At 47.1% G+C, this 21420-nt stretch overlaps 1 protein-coding gene and 1 long non-coding RNA gene across 3 annotated transcripts; both read right to left on the bottom strand.

Annotated features, from left to right (window-relative positions):
- Window positions 1-11826: 11826 nt before the first annotated feature.
- On the bottom strand, window positions 11827-12692 carry LOC123440074. The gene has a single exon (XM_045116661.1). It carries the CDS (start codon window positions 12542-12544, stop codon window positions 12053-12055), a length of 492 nt encoding a protein of 163 aa, XP_044972596.1. The 5' UTR covers window positions 12545-12692; the 3' UTR covers window positions 11827-12052.
- Window positions 12693-16871: 4179 nt separating this feature from the next.
- LOC123444043 lies at window positions 16872-18295 on the bottom strand. 2 transcript variants are annotated; one of them, XR_006630939.1, is made up of 2 exons: window positions 18208-18295; window positions 16872-17391 (listed from the first exon to the last, which is right to left on the bottom strand). It is a non-coding gene; the product is annotated as an uncharacterized LOC123444043 (long non-coding RNA). The 2 variants fall into 2 exon arrangements; XR_006630938.1 differs by lacking the exon at window positions 18208-18295 and adding an exon at window positions 17470-18200.
- Window positions 18296-21420: the final 3125 nt, after the last annotated feature.

Below are 21420 nucleotides of genomic sequence, written 5' to 3'. Positions count from 1 at the left end.
GGCGTGGTGTCGGTGGAGAGACGAGGTCTCCCGGCAGGGCTCCCACTAGCTCCACGATGATCTCATCGGATGAACCACGATGATCTCATCGGATGAACCACGATGTCAAGGATTCAATCAATCACGTATACGATTCCCTTTGTCTGTCGGTATAGAACTTGCCCGAGATTCGATCGTCGGTATGCCTATACCTTGTTCAATCTCGTTACCGGTAAGTCTCTTTACTCGTTCCGTAGCACGTCATCGTGTGACTAACTCCTTAGTCACATTGAGCTCATGATGATGTTCTACCGAGTGGGCCCAGAGATACCTCTCCGTCACACGGAGTGACAAATCCCGATCTCGATTCGTGCCAACCCAACAGACACTTTCGGAGGTACCCGTAGTGCACCTTTATAGTCACCCAGTTACGTTGTGACGTTTGATACACCCAAAGCACTCCTACGGTATCCGGGAGTTGCACAATCTCACGGTCGAAGGAAAAGATACTTGACATTAGAAAAGCATTAGCATACGAACAATACGATCTAGTGCTAGGCTTAGGATTGGGTCTTGTCCATCACATCATTCTCCCAATGATGTGATCCCGTTATCAACGACATCTAATGCCCATGATCAGGAAACCATGATCATCTATTGACTAACGAGCTAGCCAACTAGAGGCTTGCTAGGGACACATTGTGATCTATTCATTCACACATGTATTACTGTTTCCTGTTAATACAATTATAGCATGAACGATAGACGATTATCATGAACAAGGAAATATGATAATAACCATTTTATTATTGCCTCTAGGGCATATTTCCAACAGTCTCCCACTTGCACTAGAGTCAATAATCTAGTTACATTGTGATGTATCGAACACCCACAACATCATGGTGTTGATCATGTTTTGCTCGTGGAAGAGGTTTAGTCAACGGGTCTGCAATATTCAGATCCGTGTGTACTTTACAAATATCTATCACTCCACTCTGGACATGGTCCTGGATGGAGTTGTAGCGGCGCTTGATGTGCTTCGTCTTCCGGTGAAACCTGGGCTCCTTGGCTATGGCAATGGCTCCAGTGTTACCACAGAAGAGTGTCATAGGACCCGACGCGCTTGGAACCACTCCAAGGTCGGTGATGAGCTCCTTCATCCAAATTCCTTCATGAGCCGCTTCTGAAGCAGCTATGTACTCCGCTTCACATGTAGATGCTGCCACGACTTCTTGCTTGCTGCTGCACCAGCTCACTGCCCCACCATTCAACACATATACGTATCCGGTCTGTGACTTAGAGTCATCCGGATCTGTGTCGAAGCTAGCGTCGACGTAACCCTTTACGACGAGCTCTTCGTCACCTCCATAAACGAGAAACATTTCCTTAGTCCTTTTCAGGTACTTAAGGATATTCTTGACCGCTGTCCAGTGTTCTGCACCGGGATTACTTTGGTACCTCCCTACCAAGCTTATGGCAAGGTTTATATCAGGTCTGGTACACAACATGGCATACATTAGAGAGCCCACGGCTGAAGCGTAGGGGACAGAACTCATCTTCTCTCTATCTGCTGCCGTGGTCGGCGACTGAGTCTTACTCAATCTCATACCTTGCAAAACTGGCAAGAACCCTTTCTTTGAGTTTTCCATATTGAACTTCTTCAATATCTTGTCAAGGTATGTACTTTGCGAAAGACCTATGAGGCGTCTCGATCTATCTCTATAGATCTTGATGCCTAATATGTATGCAGCTTCTCCAAGGTCCTTCATTGAAAAACTCTTGTTCAAATAGGCCTTTATGCTCTCCAACATCTCTAAATCATTCCCCGTCAACAATATGTCATCCACATATAGTACGAGGAAAGCTACAGAGCTCCCACTCACTTTCTTGTACAGACAGGCTTCTCCGTAAACCTGTACGAACCCAAACGCTTTAATCACCTCATTAAAGCGAATGTTCCAACTCCGAGATGCTTGCACCAGCCCATAGATGGAGCGCTGGAGCTTGCATACTTTGTTAGCACCCTTAGGGTCGACAAACCCTTCTAGTTGCATCATATACAACTCTTCCTTAAGGTTCCCGTTAAGGAACGCTGTTTTGACGTCCATTTGCCAAATTTCATAATCATAAAAGGCGGCAATTGCTAACATGATTCGGACTGATTTCAGCTTCGCTACGGGAGAGAAAGTCTCTTCGTAGTCAACTCCTTGAATTTGTCGAAAACCCTTTGCGACAAGTCGAGCTTTGTAAATGGTTACATTACCGTTTGCATCAGTCTTCTTCTTGAAAATCCATTTATTTTCTATGGCTCGCCGTTCATCGGGCAAGTCCACCAAAGTCCATACTTTGTTCTCATACATGGATCCTATCTCGGATTTCATGGCCTGAAGCCATTTGTTGGAATCCGAGCCCGCCATCGCTTCTTCATAGTTCGAAGGTTCACCGTTGTCTAACAACATGATTTCCATCACAGGGTTGCCGTACCACTCTGGTGCAGAGCGTACCCTTGTGGACCTTCGTGGTTCAGTAGTAACTTGATCTGAAGCTTCATGATCATCATCATTAACTTCCTCTTCAGTCGGTGTAGGCACCATAGGAACAACTTCTTGCGCTGCGCTACTTTCCTGTTCGAGAGGGGGTGTAATTACCTCATCAAGTTCTACCTTCCTCCCACTTACTTCTTTCAAGAGAAACTCTTTCTCTAGAAAGGATCCGTTCTTGGCAACAAAGGTTTTACCTTCGGATCTAAGATAGAAGGTATACCCAATAGTTTCCTTAGGGTATCCTATGAATACGCATTTCTCCGCTTTGGGTTCGAGCTTTTCTGGTTGAAGTTTCTTCACATAAGCATCGCAGCCCCAAACTTTAAGAAACGACAACTTAGGTTTCTTGCCAAACCATAGTTCATATGGTGTCGTCTCAACAGATTTAGACGGTGCCCTATTTAAAGTGAATGCTGCAGTTTCTAATGCGTATCCCTAAAATGATAGCGGTAAGTCGATGAGAGACATCATAGATCGTACCATATCTAATAAAGTGCGATTACGACGTTCAGACACTCCGTTGCACTGCGGTGTGCCAGGCGGCGTCAGTTGTGAAACGATTCCACACTTCCTTAGGTGTGTGCCAAACTCGTGACTCAAATATTCTCCTCCACGATCAGATCGTAGACATTTAATTTTTCTGTCACGTTGATTCTCAACCTCATTCTGAAATTCCTTGAACTTTTCAAACGTCTCATATTTGTGCTTCATCAAGTAGATATACCCATACCTACTCAAATCACCGGTGAGAGTGAGAACATAACGATAACCACCGCGAGCTTCAACGTTCATTGGACCACACACATCAGTATGTATTATTTCCAATAAGTCGGTTGCTCTCTCCATTATTCCTGAGAATGGAGTCTTAGTCATCTTGCCCATGAGGCACGGTTCGCATGTGTCAAATGATTCAAAGTCAAGAGACTCTAGCAGTCCATCAGTATGGAGCTTCTTCATGCGCTTAACGCCGATATGACCAAGGCGGCAGTGCCACAAGTATGTGGGACTATCATTATCAACTTTGCATCTTTTGGTACTCACACTATGAATATGTGTAACATCACGATCGAGATTCATCAAGAATAAACCATTCACCAGCGGAGCATGACCATAAAACATATCACTCATATAAATAGAACAACCATTATTCTCTCACTTAAATGAGTAGCCGTCTCGCATTAAGCAAGACCCTGATACAATGTTCATGCTTAAAGCTGGTACTAAATAACAATTATTAAGGTTTAAAACTAATCCCGACGGTAGATGTAGAGGTAGCGTGCCGACGGCGATCACATCGACCTTTGAACCATTCCCAACGCGCATCGTCACCTCGTCCTTGGCCAGTCTCCGCTTATTCCGCAGTTCCTGCTTTGAGTTGCAAATGTGAGCAACAGCACCGGTATCAAATACCCAGGAGCTACTACGAGCGCTGGTAAGGTACACATCAATAACATGTATATCACATATACCTTTAACGTTGCCGGCCTTCTTGTCCGCTAAGTATTTGGGGCAGTTCCGCTTCCAGTGACCCTTTCCCTTGCGGTAGAAGCACTCAGTCTCAGGCTTGGGTCCGTTCTTTTTCTTCTTCACGGCATCTGGCTTACCGGGTGCGGCAACAGCTTTGCCGTCTTTCTTGAAGTTCTTCTTACCCCTGCCTTTCTTGAAACTAGTGGTCTTGTTGACCATCAACACTTGATGCTCCTTCTTGATTTCTACTTCTGCAGACTTGAGCATCGAGTACAACTCGGGAATGGTTTTCTCCATCCCTTGCATGTTGTAGTTAAGCACAAAGCCTTTGTAGCTTGGTGGGAGAGACTGGAGGATTCTGTCAATGATAGCATCATCCGGAAGTTCGACTCCAAGTGAAGTCAGACGACCGTGTAACCCAGACATTTTGAGTATGTGCTCACTGACAGAACTGTTCTCCTCCATCTTACAGCTGAAGAACTTGTCGGAGACTTCATATCTCTCGACACGGGCATGAGCTTCAAAAACTAGCTTCAGCTCTTGGAACATCTCATATGCCCCGTGTTGCTCAAAACGTCTTTGGAGCCCCGTTTCTAAACTGTATAACATGCCACACCTGACCAGAGAGTAGTCATCACTCCGCGCTTGCCAGACGTTTAGAATGTCCTGGGCTGCTGCTGGAGCGGGAGGGTCACCTAGCGGCGCATTAAGGACATAAGCCTTTTTAGCTGCTTCAAGGATGAGCTTCAGGTTGCGAACCCAGTCCGCATAGTTGCTACCATCATCTTTCAGCTTGTTTTTCTCTAGGAATGCGTTGAAGTTGAGGTTGACGTTGGACATCTACAATATTTATAAAGACAACTTTTAGACTAAGTTCATGACAATTAAGTTCATTTAATCAAATTAAGTATGAACTCCCACTTAAATCGACATCCCTCTAGTCATCTAAGTGATACATGATCCATGTTGACTAACCCGTGTCCGATCATCACGTGAGACGGACTAGTCACCATGGTGAGCAACTTCATGCTGATCGTATTCAACCATACGACTCATGTTCGACCTTTCGGTCTCTTGTATTCGAGGTCATGTATGTACATGCTAAGCTCGTCGAGTCAACCTAAGTGTTTCGCGTGTGTAAATCTGGCTTACACCCGTTGTATGCGAACGTTAGAATCTATCACACCCGATCATCACGTGGTGCTTCGAGACAACGAACCTTCGCAACGGTGCACACTTAGGGGAATACATTCTCGAAATTTTTAAGAGGGATCATCTTATTATGCTACCGTCGTTTTAAGCAATAAGATGTAAAACATGATAAACATCACAATGCAATCATATAGTGACATGATATGGCCATTATCATCTTTGCTCTTTCGGTCTCCATCTTCAGGCATTGCATGATCATCATCGTTGCCGGCGTGACACCATGATCTCCATCATCATGTCTCCGTGAAGTCGCCACGCCAACTACTACTACCACTACTACTATGGCTAACCGTTAGCAATGAAGTAAAAGTAGTAAGCACATGGCGTTGCATCTCATACAATAAATTAAGACAACTCCTATGGCTCCTGCCGGTTGTCATACTCATCGACATGCAAGTCGTGAAACCTATTACAATAACATGATCATCTCATACATCATACATGCAACATCACAACTTTGGCCATATCACATCACATGTCAAACCCTGCAAAAACAAGTTAGCCGTCCTCTAATTGTTGTTGCAAGTTTTACGTGGCTGATTTGGGTTTCTAGCAAGAACGCCTTCTTACCTACGTGACAGCCACAACGATGATATGCCAAAGCTATTTACCCTTCATAAGGACCCTTTTCATCAAATCCAATCCGACTAGAGTAGGAGAGACAGACACCCGCTAGCCACCTTTATGCACGATGTGCATGTCTGTCGGTGGAACCAGTCTCACGTAAGCGTACGTGTAAGGTCGGTCCGGGCCGCTTCATCCCACAATACCGCCGGAAAAGAATAAGACTAGTAATGGCAAGCAAATTGACAAACCATCGCCCACAACTTTTGTGTCCTACTCGTGCATAGAATCTACGCATAGAAAACCTGGCTCGGATGCCACTGTTGGGTAACGTAGCATAAATTCAAAAAATTTCCTACGCTTATTCAGATCTTCCTATGGAGAGACCAGCAACGAGAGAGGGGTAAGAGCATATTCGTACCTTTGAAGATCGCTAAGCGGAAGCGTTGCTAGAACGCGGTTGATGGAGTCGTACTCGCAGCGATTCCGATCTAGTGCCGAACGACGGCACCTCCGCGTTCAATACACGTGCAGCCCGGTGACGTCTCCCGCACCTTGATCCAGCAAGGAGGAGGGAGAGGTTGGGGAAGAAGTCCAGCAACACGACGGCATGGTGTCGGTGGAGAGACGAGGTCTCCCGGCAGGGCTTCGCCAAGCGCCGGCAGAGAGGAGGAGGGAGAGGAGCAGGGCTGCGCCGAGAGAGAGAGAGATTCAAACGTGTCTCAAACAGCCCCGAACCTCATCTATATACAGGGGGGGAGGGAGGGGGTGCAGCCCTTAGGGTTCCCACCCCTAAGGGGTGTGGCAGCCCTTAGATGGGAGAGGGGTGGCGGCCAGGGCAAGGGGGAGGGGTGGCGCACCCCTCTGGTGGGCCTTAGGCCCACCTAAGCTAGGGTTCCCCCCTTTCCCCTTTTTTCTGGTGCGCATGGGCTGGGTGGGGGCGCACCAGCCCACTTAGGGGCTGGTTCCCTTCCCCACTTAGCCCATCTAGCCTCCCGGGGTCGTTGCCCCCCTTCGGTGGTGCCCCGGGACCACCTCCGGTGGTCCCGGTACGTTACCGATGATGCCCGAAACACTTCCGGTGTCCGAAACCATCTGTCCTATATATCAATCTTTACCTCCGGACCATTCCGGAGCTCCTCTTGACGTCCGAGATCTCATCCGGGACTCTGAACAACTTTCGGTAACCTCGTACAACAATTTCCTATAACCCTAGCGTCATCGAACCTTAAGTGTGTAGACCCTACGGGTTCGGGAGACAGGCAGACATGACCGAGACACCTCTCTGGCCAATAACCATCAGCGGGGTCTGGATGCCCATGGTGGCTCCCACTAGCTCCACGATGATCTCATCGGATGAACCACGATGTCAAGGATTCAATCAATCCCGTATACGATTCCCTTTGTCTGTCGGTATAAAACTTGCCCGAGATTCGATCGTCGGTATGCCTATACCTTGTTCAATCTCGTTACCGGTAAGTCTCTTTACTCTTTCCGTAGCACGTCATCGTGTGACTAACTCCTTAGTCACATTGAGCTCATGATGATGTTCTACCGAGTGGGCCCAGAGATACCTCTCCGTCACGCGGAGTGACAAATCCCGATCTCGATTCGTGCCAACCCAACAGACACTTTCGAAGGTACCCGTAGTGCACCTTTATAGTCGCCCAGTTACGTTGTGACGTTTGATACACCCAAAGCACTCCTACGGTATCCGGGAGTTGCACAATCTCACGGTCGAAGGAAAAGATACTTGACATTAGAAAAGCATTAGCATACGAACAATACGATCTAGTGCTAGGCTTAGAATTGGGTCTTGTCCATCACATCATTCTCCCAATGATGTGATCCCGTTATCAACGACATCTAATGCCCATGATCAAGAAACCATGATCATCTATTGATTAACGAGCTAGCCAACTAGAGGCTTGCTAGGGACACATTGTGATCTATTCATTCACACATGTATTACCGTTTCCTGTTAATACAATTATAGCATGAACGATAGACGATTATCATGAACAAGGAAATATGATAATAACCATTTTATTATTGCCTCTAGGGCATATTTCCAACACATTTCCCCTCCACTCGCCGGGCTCGTCCACAGGCTCCGCCGACTCCGCGCCGTGGAGCAGCTGCTGCCACCACCGCCACGCCCCGGCCACGCCGCCCCCGCTGCCGTATGATGGGTGGGTTTCAACGCAACCGGGTATGGGGGAACCCCCGCCCAAGCTCGGGGCAGCCGCCGTGACGTCGTGGCCGGAGTTGCTCGCGTCGTTCGACCTCTCTCGCCTCCGATGCACGCTCTCCTCCCGCCCGCTCACCCCGCAACGTCTTGGGCGCCTCCTCGCGCTACCTCTGTCCCTAGCCACCTCCCTCCTCCTCCTCCTCCAGTGGTACGCCGCCTCCCACCCCGTCCTCTCGTCGCTCCCCCTCCTCCCCTTGCTCGCCACAGCCGACGCGGCCGCAGAGCGCGCGCTCTCCCTCCTTGAATCCCTCCCCTCCACCCGCTGCCCTCCTCTACGGGAGACCCACCTCATATCGCTGCTGCGCTCCCTGCCCCCTGGCTGCGCCCTCCACATGCTCGACCAGTTGTCCAGCCGCTTCGCCGTCTCGCCGTCCTTCCGCTCGTACAACACCGTCCTCGCGGCATTGGCCAGGGCGAACTTCCATGCCGATGTGCTCGCGCTCTACCGCCGTATGGTCCACAGGGACCGCATCCCACCCACCACCTTTACCTTCGGTGTCGCTGCGCGGGCACTCTGTCGCCTCGGACGCGCTGATGAGGCGCTCGCAATGCTCCGCAGCATGGCACGACATGGGTGTGTGCCTGATGTGGTGCTCTATCAGACGGTCATCCACGCCCTGTGTGAGCAGGGTGAGGTCGCCGAGGCTACCACGCTCCTCGACGAGATGTTCCTCATGGGGTGCTCTGTTGATGTCAACACGTTCAATGACATTGTACACGGGCTATGCATGCTTGGGCGTCTCCGTGAGGCTGCGAGGCTTGTGGACAGGATGATGATAAGGGGCTGCCTGCCAAACATCATGACATACGGGTTCCTTATCCAGGGCCTGTGCCGAGCAAGGCAGGTGGATGAGGCACGCACAATGCTCGGGAGGGTGCCGAAGTTGAATGTTCTGTTATTTAACACGGTGATTGGCGGATGTCTTTTGGATGGGAAGCTAACAGAGGCAACGGAGCTGTATGAGATAATGGGATCAAAAGGCTGCCCACCAGACGCACACACTTACAGTATACTGATACATGGGTTTGCAAGCTTGGGAGGCTTGGTTCGGCCATGCAGTTGCTTAGAGAGACGGAGGATAAGGGTTGTGTTCCAAACGTAGTGACCTACACGATCTTGCTGCATGCTTTTTGCAGGAATGGCATGTGGGATGACATGAGAGCAACGCTGAAGGTAATGCTGGCAAATGGTTATGTATATATATACATACATATACCTACTAATAAAATAAATATGTATTCTTAGTCCGTCATACTTTTTTGTAGAAACCCCCCTCAAGTTTCTGGTAATCAACTAGCGGTACATATTAATTGATTTTTTGAAAATTCATAACTTTTTAATGCTAAATCCAAATTTAACATGTTATATAAGAAATTTGATTAGAAAAATATGTAGAATCTGAATATGATATTATTTTACGTGTTACCATTTAAAAAATGCTATTTACGATAAAACCTTAATCGATAGCACATGATCAATCTTTCTTTCATATCGGTGTCGATTCGAATTGAAAATGATACTTTGGCAAAACTAGGATGAAGAACAAAAACAATATCTATAATCACGCATGCATGCCTCGTCAAAACCTCACAGAATTTTTTTTTATTATTTTATGTCGAGAGGGAGACATCTTATGATTGACAACATTCAAACATGTTGTGGCGGCGTGAACACTAAGCCCAGCGTCGACGAGCGTGGGAAGAAGGGTAAATAGAAATACAGATGGGATGTCGTGTTACCATTTAAAAAAAATGCTATTTACAATAAAACCTTAATCGATAACACATGATCAATCTTTCCTTCATATCGGTGTCGATTCGAATTGAAAATGACATTGTGGCAAAACTAGGATGAAGAACAAAAACAATATCTATAATCACGCATGCATGCCTCGTCAAAACCTCACAGAAAAAAAATATCATTTTTTGTCGAGAGGGAGACATTTACAACATTCAAACATGTTGTGACGGTGTGAACACTAAGCCCAGCGTCGACGAGCGTGGGAAGAAGGGTAAATAGAAATACAGATGGGATGTCATGTGATGAAATAAAGGACATGGGCCTATGGACTCATGATTGTTAAATTAGTGAGTGTTTTTCTTACCCGTTGCAACGCACGGACTCTTTTGTTAGTTTTAATAATACGAGGATGTCAACTTAGTTGTCAAGCATGACAACTTTCGTGTTTCACTTTATTATTTGACACACAACTACCTTCTTACCTCTGACTTACCATCCTCTCGTCAACTAAAGTGGTCATTAAAACGTTTGAGTTGCCATGCTTAAAATCCAAACATTTGGTACCCGTCATTTTCGCAGTACAAAATAAACAAACAAATAATATATTTTCTTCGTTTTATCATGAAATGCGTTCGTGTTTTTTAATATTTTAATGTAATCATAAATTTAACCAACATAGGCGACTACGATGGGAGAAAAAATTATACATTGAATCTGTATTATTGATTGAATCAGAATTTGATAGCCCTCACTGCCAAAAAAAGGAGAGGAGAAAAATTAATCCGGCAAGGTGCAATGTGTCATGATGATCCACAAACAGCCTTCGCGCGAGACGATGGGTGACGGCGAGGATGACCATTACCATACACGCTCTGGTAGAGGCGACCGTCACAAATCAACCTTTGGTTCGATGGTTAAAGAGACAGATGATATGCCGGCTCGGTCTTTCAGAAGTGCAAACAGAGGTAGGATGTGTGTGTGCATTCATAGAGATGAGTGTATATATGTGTATATGAGCGCTTGCGTGTGTGTGGTGTTATAAAAAAGTAGAGGCGACCGCCGACCGTCATGGTACCTTTTTTGGTAAACACGCAAAGCAGCATTACCAGCAACGTCGTTCCTCGCAACTACTCACTTCGTTCCTAAATATAAGTCTTTTAAAAGATTTTCTAGAAGACTACATACAGAGCAAAATGAATGAATCTATACTTTAAGGTATGTTTGTATACATTCGTATGTAGTCTTCTAGTGAAACCTTTAGAAAGACTTACATTTAGGAATGGGGGGAGTAACTTGAAAACGGTTGGGTGGAACTTTCCTTCCGTATACGGATCCTTTTTTTTAGATGTGCCCCCGCGTCGCCCTCCCCGAGTGAGGCGACCGGGGCGGTTCCCCCTCCTCTCCCTTCCCGCGAGTCGCCGCCCCCCTCCCCCCTTGCCACTGTCGTCGGCGGGCGCGGCCAGGCGTTGCCCACGCGGCGCTCCGCAATCCGGCGGTGGCGGCTCCCCCTTCTTCCCCCGTCGCTGGACCCCGGCTCGAGTGAGTGGTCCTGGCAGCGGAGCCCTTCGGCCGATGGAGTTCCGGCACGGATCTGGACGGCGGCGGTGCAGAGGCGTTGCCCTTGGTAGCGGTGACGGCCCATGACTTGCGGCGGCCGGCTCAGATCTAGGCCCTATGGGCCTGATCTGGGTTGTGGCGGGCCTACTGGGGGGCTGCGGTGGGTTGTTCTTCGGTGGTTCTAGCGAGCTCCTCGCGACTGGGACGGCGGCTACTGCAGCTTGGCGGCGGAGCTTCATGGGCCCGTTCTGGGCTCGGACGGACATTTGGTCTGGTGTGTCTCTGCTGCTATGCCTCGTCTGCTTCCGCCTAAGCCGGTGGACGTTGTTCCCTCCCTCGGTGCTGCGATGCTGTCGGTCCCATCCGGCGTTATTGGCATTTTTTTCTTCTTATTTTCTATTGTATTTTCTTTTGAACGTGCTTGTGTTGTTAGCTCAATCGTTGATCGGAATGTGGTTATATCGATTGGTTGCTATATCCATATGGCGGGGCGGAAGTCTATTTCGAGTACGGAAGGAGTAACTTCTGTTGCATACCAACATGCAACTGAGTCCAACTCGATCGACCATCGATGATCAACAACAGAACTAAGCATCTTAATTTAAGAGATAAAATAAAGGACAGAAGAAAATCAAAGGACCGGGGGTACAAGATTACACGCCCAATGGCAAGCAGCAGACAGGAAGGAGCTTGCATGAATCACAGCAAGGGGCATGCAGGCCAATAGGCCATGGCCAGCTATATCTGGCAGCCGCAGCAGCAGAAGAAGCAGGAAAGCGCCAGGCCGAGCACGATGGCCTCCACCACGTACATGACGCGGAACGCGACGGTGTCAAGCAGCGCCGACGCCCAGCTGCCCCTCAGGTTCACGGACAGCCGCTTCCACCGCAGCGATCGCGACAGTCCGGCCAGCCTCGACGCGCTGGCGCCGCCGAGGTTCTTCCAGCGCCGCCGCTGCAGCACCCCGTCCTGCGGTATCAGCCGCCGCAGCCAGCCTCGCCGCGGCTTCTCCGCGACCTCCGAACCATGGGCAGCGATCGGTGCGGCCGCGGGCGCCCTTCCGTGCTCGGCGCCGACGGGCGAGTAGTGCCCCCGCGTCATCATCCTCCGGAGCAAACCCCTGCGGTGCCGCGCGCCCGCGGCGGAGCTGGTCGCAGCCGGAGACATGGGCTCCGTCTCGTACGCCGTCTCCGGCGCTATGTCGGCCTTGACGATGCCCATCATGGCCATCGCAGACTGGGACAAGACCTAGCGCCTGGGTGAATGAGGAGGACTCAAGATGGTACGTGGTTGGACGGGACGGGGCGGAGACGTGGGGGAAGACGTGCGGGGCGTGGTCAGGCGGAGATGGAGGATATAAAGGAGACCGTTTCGGTCCCGGGACGCGCCGAAACCTACCTAGCAGCGCTTTTTCAAAGGAAAGGAGATGGAGATTGTGGTTTGAGCTGCTGCTTTGTGCGTAAGGCATCCGCCAGTCATACTACTAGTTTTTTTTTTCTTGTTTTGTTTTTTCGAAATTAGACGTACTACTAGTTGACAGCTCAGCTTGTGCTGTAAAGGCCGTTGCCGATTTTATTTGCAACCGCAAGCTCGGCTGGGGAGTTGTGTATGTGTCACGCTGATCCGTTTATTGCTCAGCGCATGCTGTAACGTATATGTACAAAATATGAGATTGTGTTTATTATGCTGTCAAGTTGCAAAACATGGCGAATTTGAACAAAGTGCATGGACTTTCTAGAACGCCAGGGCAGGGGCAGGGCTTATCTGAACTGAAAAGGCCGGCAGGTCATCCAGGGTGGTGGTAGGAGTATATGGTTCTCGACTCTCGAGTGCTGCTGGAGTCGAACTGGCCGTGACAGCCGGGCGTGAAGTGCACTGCAGGCCTACATTACACGCTACCCTGACAGCCTTTTTGTTTTCTTTTGCTCACCAACGGCTTGCAAAAATTTGCCTGTTGTCGGGCAGCGGGTCGTTTGGTCAAAAGAAAGTGCAGTGGTTCGGTAGCCTCGAGCGACGATAACCGTTAGTCAACTAGCCGATCAAGGATTGGGATGGGAGCCGTCGCCCCAGATGTGTGGTTGTTGCTTCTGCCGTTTGTCCTCGCCGGCGCGCGTAATCTCTTCTCTCCTTAATAATAAGGGAAAAGATTGGCCGATCGGGTTGATCCATCCGCCGTCTGCTCGTCCGTCAGATCTCGCCTCGATCACGAACCATTTCTCGAAACTGACTCGTTGTTTCAGAAACTGAAGCGTTGTTTTAGGACGGGGGCTGAAGCTGGAGCATTCCAGGTTCCTCGTCGTCGCTCCTCTGCTACCGGGAACGAGCCTGCCGGAGTCCGGCGAACCGCCACCGCCGTCGGTCCTCGCCAGCTCGCCGGATCCCCACCTCGCCGACGAGATCCAGCCTCTCGCCGGATCCCCACCTCACCGGGTCGCCGGATCCCCACCTCGCGCGGTGAACGAGGAGGTGTGCGGAGCGGACGCCGGCGAGCTCCCGTCGCCGGGAGCTTCTCTGCCTCGCTGGAGCTACGTCCCTGCTCGCGCACCTGACTCTTCGTTGAGCATGAGCATGGATCCCGACTGCAACATGACTTTCGTTACAAAAATTCTTGAAACTCGACCGTTGTTGTAAAAAATTCTTCTGTAAAAATACTTATGTTACAGAAAGACGAAGAAAAAAATAATTCTGCAACAAGCAAATTGTTTCTGAAACTCGACCGTTGTTTCAGGAATTAACGGATCCAAAGTTTATTTCTTGCAACAAAGCGAAAGTTTCCGCAACTCGAACGTCGTTTCAGGAAATAACTACTGACCATGCGGCGGGAATGTGGGGCGTTAGATCGGCATCCGACGGCTAGCTAGGTGACGGATAATTTTTAAAAATCATCCGACGGACGCGTAGCGTTCCCCTAATAATAAAGCAAATAGGGTTTCTGATCGTTCGTCATGGAAATTACCCCTAAAGTTTGCATAAATTACCTACCATGCCACCGTAAGTAATAGAAAACGTTTCACAAAGCAAAAAATCTTGGACTGGGCCGGCCCATGTAAAAACCTCCTATATTACGCTCTGCACGCTGGGAGAATTTCCAACACATCGTATGGGCCGGCCCATGCACAGGCGCCTGCTTTTAGTTCCGTTTATTTATTTATTTTCATTTCCATTTTATTTTTTTATTTTAAATAATTTAGAACTTCAAATAATCTTTAAAATTTTAATAAACTGAAAATTATAAATCAACATATTTAAAAAATAAAATGTTTGTGACTTCAAAAACTGTTCGGAGTTTTGTATAAAAAACTAGCATATACAATAAAATGTTGCAATTTTAGAAAAAATATTTGTATAATAAGAAAAGTCCATGATTTCAAATACAATTCCATGTATTCAAAATTATTAAAGGCATTCAACAAAATGCTTTCTAATTGAAGATATGTTAATGCATTAAGAAATGTCCTAAATTTTAAAAATAGCTAATGCCTGTTTTGATAGTTTCTTTTTTTATTTAAAATTTTCCATTCCATTTTTGTTTATTTCTAATTTAAATAATTTAGAATTACATAAACTTTTGCATATTAAAAAATAGGAATTTTGAAATAAAATGCTGACGAAAACATAATGTCCATGAATTTAATAAATATATTACTGATTTATAACAATGTCCATGAATTTAATAAATATATTACTGATTTATAAAAATGTTTGTTTATTTAGAAAAACTTCATGCATTTCAAAAAATGTTTATGAATTTAAAATAAAATCCTCCAACATAAAAAATTATGTTCGCCTTTTCTTGAATTGGTCGCCAATTCAAAAGAAAATATTTAAACCCGTTCGAAATATAAAAAATATTCACGATTTTTAGTAAATGTTTGTAAATTGTAAAAAATGTTCTCGATTTTAAAATTGTTTCCATATTTGTAAAATTGTTCACAAAAGATCTAATGTATGTAGTTAAACATTAATGCTTCTAAGTCTTTGTGACAATATAACTTTGTGAATTTTGAAGAATTAACTGTTGGATGGATCGAATGATTATTGTATGTTTTCTAAATTTTTTTATTAAAATTCAGAATAAATTTTTGAGTTACCAAGATTTTTGACAACCATGATATATATTTTTTGAAAATGTAAAGATTGCTTCAACTTGTGAATAAATTTAAAAGAAGAGACAATTTCTTGCATTTGTTCATAAAATTTCAAAATCAAGCGATGATATGTGAACATAATGTAGTCACCATCATTAAAGATTATGTTTTTTTTTCGTGACAACGCACGAACCATTTTGCTAGTGTACTAAAGACCATTTTGCTAGTGTACTAAAAGGATGCATGACAGACTGCTGGTGCTGGACCAAGTGGTAATAATACGGAGCAGTCCCGCTGCACCTGCATGATCGGTAACGTCGCAAGCATATATCGGAAGTTGATGGTGCACCGGTCGGGGTATCTCGGCATGCACACGAAGCTCGAACCTGATCACCCGCAAAGAACAGCCTAGTCACGCCCTTGTCACTCTCAATACTGGCCCATTCGCGCTCTTCAAAAGGGAAAAGATGCATGTTCCTTTCATTGGAGAACATGCATATGGCCGCGACACCGGACCAACATCTTCACCAATCACCGGTGACCGAAAGTGCGAGTAGCTGGAACCGACTACACATGCACGAAGCAGGAAGCATATGGCCGCATACTTACAGCTAACCTGACAGCGACTTTCATCCCCTATGGAGGTCAAGCCTTTCCATGTGTACGTACGAGATCACACGACTCCTGTCCGCATGCAGCACAAAAAAACATATTCTTTTATATAAAAAATGGGAGCTTTATTAATGACTAGCAAAAATGCCCGTCCGTTACAACGAAAGAAAAAGTATACATGATCCTCCAAAAAAACAACAACACATCTAAGTTGATAAACATGAAACTGAAAATTTGTTACAACGCCAAGCCAGATTTGGTCATGCGTTTGTGCTAGCAAAAGGTTGGGCCATGTAAAGCATCTCTTTTGCAGCATAACCCGAACAAATACAAAATACGGTGGCATCTAAATCTATCAATAAATTCAATTGCATACATTTGAGTCGTTAATTAATATTGTACCACTGTTCTTTGATAGATTACCATGCCCCTTCCTGAACTGAAACACCATAAAACAAAACATAGGACAACAACAATCTTCATTTATCAAACAGAACAAAGAATGGTAGCCGACTTGACCTACCAATATTAGACGCATCAATATTTTATTTGGCTAAGAGCAGTGAGCATGTCCATTGCGTTACAAACCAAAGAATTGGTGTTTTTTCACAGAAACTCATGTGAAGTGCTGAGCATACCAAATTCCTAAATCAGGATTGCTCAAACCCCACCATAGTGTGCATGTGCAACGCCAAATTCAGAAAATAAATGACAAGATATGACAAGAAAGAAAGGAAAATAAATATATAAATAATCGCTGAATTTACAACACTATAGTTGATCGCAATAACATACTTGTGCCCCATAGCCATTAAAATTAGCTAATTTGGCCCGCAGTTGTTAAATTTCTTGCCCCATCAAAATCATATTCTTTTCCATTACTTTCACTTGTTCCACCAACTCAAAATTCCACTTATGCATGCTCTAATTCACACGCATTCTTGCAAATAAATAGAATTATACAAACCAATGATATTCAAAGTTTCCATTCAACAGATTTACCGGGATACTTGAGAGTCTGGTCCTGCAAAAGAGACTGTGTGTCGAGGTGTGTACCTTGCATATGTAAGTTCCTGTCATCTATGTGATTTGTCCCTACTAAGCTCATGCATGAGTGATGCAACCTTTGCAGAGAGTTCTTTCCTAACGGCGTGGAGCTTCTCGATTTCAGCACATAGATGCACAACCTCATCTCTCAAAGACTCATTTGATCTAAGTTCAGCTTGAAGCTTCCTTTCTTGTCAACGAGCTTGTTGATATAAGCTCCATTATTGTCATTAATCTCTTCAATGATCATGTTCAGGTGACGGACTTCCTCCTTTTTTTCTTGGTAACTCCATCCGTTCCTCGGCTAAAGCATGACGATCAGCCATAAACCTGCAAAATTCAACCTCGTGCAACTGCATTGGGACTTTGCAAACTGATTGGGCTATATTTACCAAACATTCCTCTTACCTAGTGTTGACACTCAAATGAAAAACACAACAGTAAAGGAGTGCACACCCGTCCTTGGTACCATGCAGTAACTTTATCTTCTCTGCAAGATTTGACATGTTTCACAACCTCACTTAACTAAGTATCAAATATTAGATATTGTTCACTTAAATGGTCAAATAAGAATGATTACCCTACTGGAATAATAGAGGGATTCACACACATCTAGCAGAACATATCTCTACCTAAAATTAAGGGAGTGACCTGGACTTTCAGCTTGATTCAGAAGTTGACATTGGTGGGGGTAGAGGAAGGGGCGGCTTGCTCACGAGGGATTAGAATTTAGGGGCTAATTAATTTTAGATTTGGTGAGGAAATCATAGACAAATGAGTGTCGTGAAACCTGTTGTCCTTGTTATCTTGAAGCGCAGTGCACTGTTGTACCACTCCGGACGAAAATAAATCAAGGGGGCTATGATAATCGTGCTATGCTAATCCTAATCCTTCTCTGCGAACAACATCAGTTCCACTCACTTTTGCCAGGTTCTGGCCCAATCAGAACCAGGAACTACAACTGCCAGGGATTTCGCATCATGTACTGTATTTACCGAAGTGGACAAAATGGAAAATCCGTAGACGAACAGAAATTCAGAAACCGTTGTCAATCAAAACTACTGAATGCTCCGATGGGTAGCTAGCTGAAGAAGGATGGGTGGTATCCATGAGGGGGGGGGGGGGGGGGGGGGCAAACGGACTTACAGTGTAAGACGTGCTGGGCGAGGGTGTCGTTGGGCATGAACTCGGCGACGAGCAGGCGCTCGTCCCCGTCGCAGCAGTAGCCGATGAGGTTTGCCAGCCGCCGGTGCCGCAGCCTGCCCACCCCCCTGGCCTCCTCCTACGCACCAAACGAAACCGAACCGAAGCCGTGAGCTCGCGAATTTTTCCGGTCCGCGGCAGACAGAGAAAGACGGAGTGACGGACTCCGGGGTGTTGCAACGTACCGCGAACTGCTTGGGGTCGGGCCAGGCCATCTTGGCGAACTTCTTGACGGCGATCGCGCCGCGGCGGCCCTACCCGTGCTGCTGCTGCAGGCGGCCCCTGTAGACGAAGTTGGGCGGCAAAGTCCCGTAGGTGCTCACCTAGATCTGGACGTCGCCGTCGTTCCGCGTCTTCAACCTGTCCGTCACCGCCTTATCCAAACCTCACTCGATCAGATCGAGGGGGAGAGCTGCCTGCCGCCCCATACGTTTGTTGACCCGCCTTGATGCAGATAGATCGGGAGAAGACCCCGATGCTTGACCCAGCCTGCCGCCTCCGCGTGCGCCTCCCGCCTCCCGCCTCGCTGTCGTCGAGGAGGTCGTCGGCGTCGTGGGCCGCGTCCCTGAGGCGGTGGATCCAGGCGGCGAGGGTGGGGTCGGAGAGGCGGCGCCGGGCATGCTCGACGTCGGCGGCGGTCACCTTGAGGTAGAGGAGCTCGTCGGAGAGGCGCGCGAGGTCAGCGCACGCGTCCCCCGCTCCTCCCGGGAGGTAGCGCGCGAGGTTGTCGGCGAAGGACTTGGCCCGGTCGCCCAGGAACTGCAGCAGCGGCGACACCAGCCAAAGAAAACATATACGGTCTTAATCATAAAAGTGAAACGTTTTCCTCACTAAAGAAAGGACTGCGGGTTTATTAACAGAAAACGGAAGGGACTTTTTATAAAAATACCATGACGGATGACCAGAAACCCTATTTGCTTTATTATTATTAGAGAGAGAAAAACCATAGAGTTAAAGTCTACCCGTAGGCTTCGGGTAAGAAATTCACGGCTTACATCAAGCCAACTCTCGGTTCCATCCCGTGAGCAAACTAAGGGGGTGTTTGTTTTCAGGGATTTTTTGATGTAGGGATTAAAAAAAGTCCCTTTTAGTCCCATGTGAAACAAACAGGAGGGACTTTTAGGGACTAAAATGGGGTATTTGGGACTAAAGGAAGAAGTCCCTATGGGAGGGTCTTTTTGGGACTTTGTTGGCATTTTTTCCAACAGCGCCCCTACTTTTAGCATGTCATTTAATAATTTTTAGTATATTACTAGGGATAACATGGTCTTTTTGCATGTCATTTAATGACCTCTAGTCCCTGTTTAGTCCATGGAAACAAACGGATAGGGACTAGGGACTTTTCAGTTGGGACTAAAAAAAGTCCTGGGACTTCTGAAACAAACAGGGCCTAACTATGCACACTGATGAACGGATACATTTGCCTTCCTTCTCATATGAGTAACTGAAATAGATGCAAAGCTAGCCATGACCTCCCCTGATTCATTGAAGATAGGCGGTGTAACCGACCTCGTGTTGCCGCGTGACCTTCGTAGGTTGACTAACTCCAAGCAGTCAATCTTCATTATCACATGTGAGAAACCCTCAAATTAAGCAAAAAATCATCGCCTCATTCAGTGCTAGAAGTCTCGCGACGAAGGGGTCAGTCACACCGCATAGTGGTTTACTCCAAACACCGGGGAACGAAATGTGTGATCAGGCCACACCACCCGCTCCCCCCTTCATGTCCTCAACATTTACCGATCCATCGGTATTGATGGTGACCAAGCCCGGATCCGGTGGTCTCCAACACTCACCCACCGTCAGTTTTTTGCGCGATTGTGGAAGCTCCAAAATCACCATGGTCTCATGAAGTACAATAAGGTACAGTCAGTAGGCTGTAAGTATTAAAATACTATGTTTTTGCCGAGTTGGATGAGAGAGAAGAGGAGAGAGAAGGAAAGCGAGCTCTTCGTGAAGAGATAGCTCTAGCACGTGCTCCTAGGTGCTTTGTGAGAATGAAAGGTGGGCCATATATGATAAAAGTAGTACTCTTTTATAGCTAACTATTGTACAAGCTAGCTATAAGATGGGATATAAGATCGCTTATACCAAGAAGTTGGCTATACTATTAATCATGCTCTAATGATGTGATCCCGTTATCAAGTGACAACACTTGTCTATGGTTAGGAAACCTTAACAATCTTCGATCAACGAGCTAGTCAACTAGAGGCTTACTAGGGACAATATTTTATCTATGCATCCACACATGTATTTGTGTTTCCAATCAATACAATTATAGCATGGATAATAAACGATTATCATGAACAAAGAAATATAATAATAACTAATTTATTTTTTCCTCTAGGGCATATTTCCAACAGCTCCTCCCACGCTCGAGGGCTCGCTTAAGGCGGACCACGCCACGCCGCTACGAGCTCGGGGACCACGAGCGGGACACGCGCGTGTGAGGCATGGGGCACCCGAAGCATCCCCGGGACCTACATCAACCCGTGACGTCTCTGCATCGTCCTTCAATCCTTCCAGAATCTACTTCATCCCGTGACACTCTCACGTAACAACGAGTTGTGGCTATATACGTCCCCACCCCCAAGGATGCGGAGGGATCCCTCCCACGCCTAGTGGCAGCCCTATGCTCCGCGCTAGGGAGAAGACGGACGGAATCAACTCAATCCGCCAATGACTATGCCCGACCCAAAGGAATCAGGCGCCTATGCCTCAGGGGTAGGGACACTCGCGAGGCCAAAGCATTCTCGCGACCTCCCAGATACACCCCGCCGTGACACTCTCACGTAATAACGAGCTACGACTGTATACGCCCGGGACCCCCGAGGACGCGGAGGGGTCCCTCCCACGCCTAGTGGAAGACCTATGCTCCGTGTTGGGGGGAGATGGCGGCGGAGATTAGCCTAGGTGCCAAACGCGGCATTTGCTTGCTTCTTCCTGGAGCTTGAATTATCTTCTGGTGGACTTAAATTTGTCGATTTCAAAAGTTGATGTTTGAAAAACAAAAGGGGGGGGTTCTCTTGCGCTTTCTCGTTTCGCCGGCTTTGAAGCTTCCTTTTCTGGATGTCATTTTTTGAGGAGCTGAATGCTCCACACCGCCCCTAGGCGCCAAGGAGCGTGAAAGCAAGGACTTGCCGTCCGAGGGGCAAA

Source organism: Hordeum vulgare, chromosome 3H (genome assembly GCF_904849725.1).
Source record: "Hordeum vulgare subsp. vulgare chromosome 3H, MorexV3_pseudomolecules_assembly, whole genome shotgun sequence".
In the NCBI taxonomy this organism is placed as follows: domain Eukaryota; kingdom Viridiplantae; phylum Streptophyta; class Magnoliopsida; order Poales; family Poaceae; genus Hordeum; species Hordeum vulgare.
This window is presented reverse-complemented; position numbering and strand designations above follow the sequence as displayed.

Bases quoted from the DNA above. Each gene is read 5' to 3' on its own strand.
- LOC123440074 (XM_045116661.1), bottom strand. From the start codon at position 12,544: ATGGCCATGATGGGCATCGTCAAGGCCGACATAGCGCCGGAGACGGCG.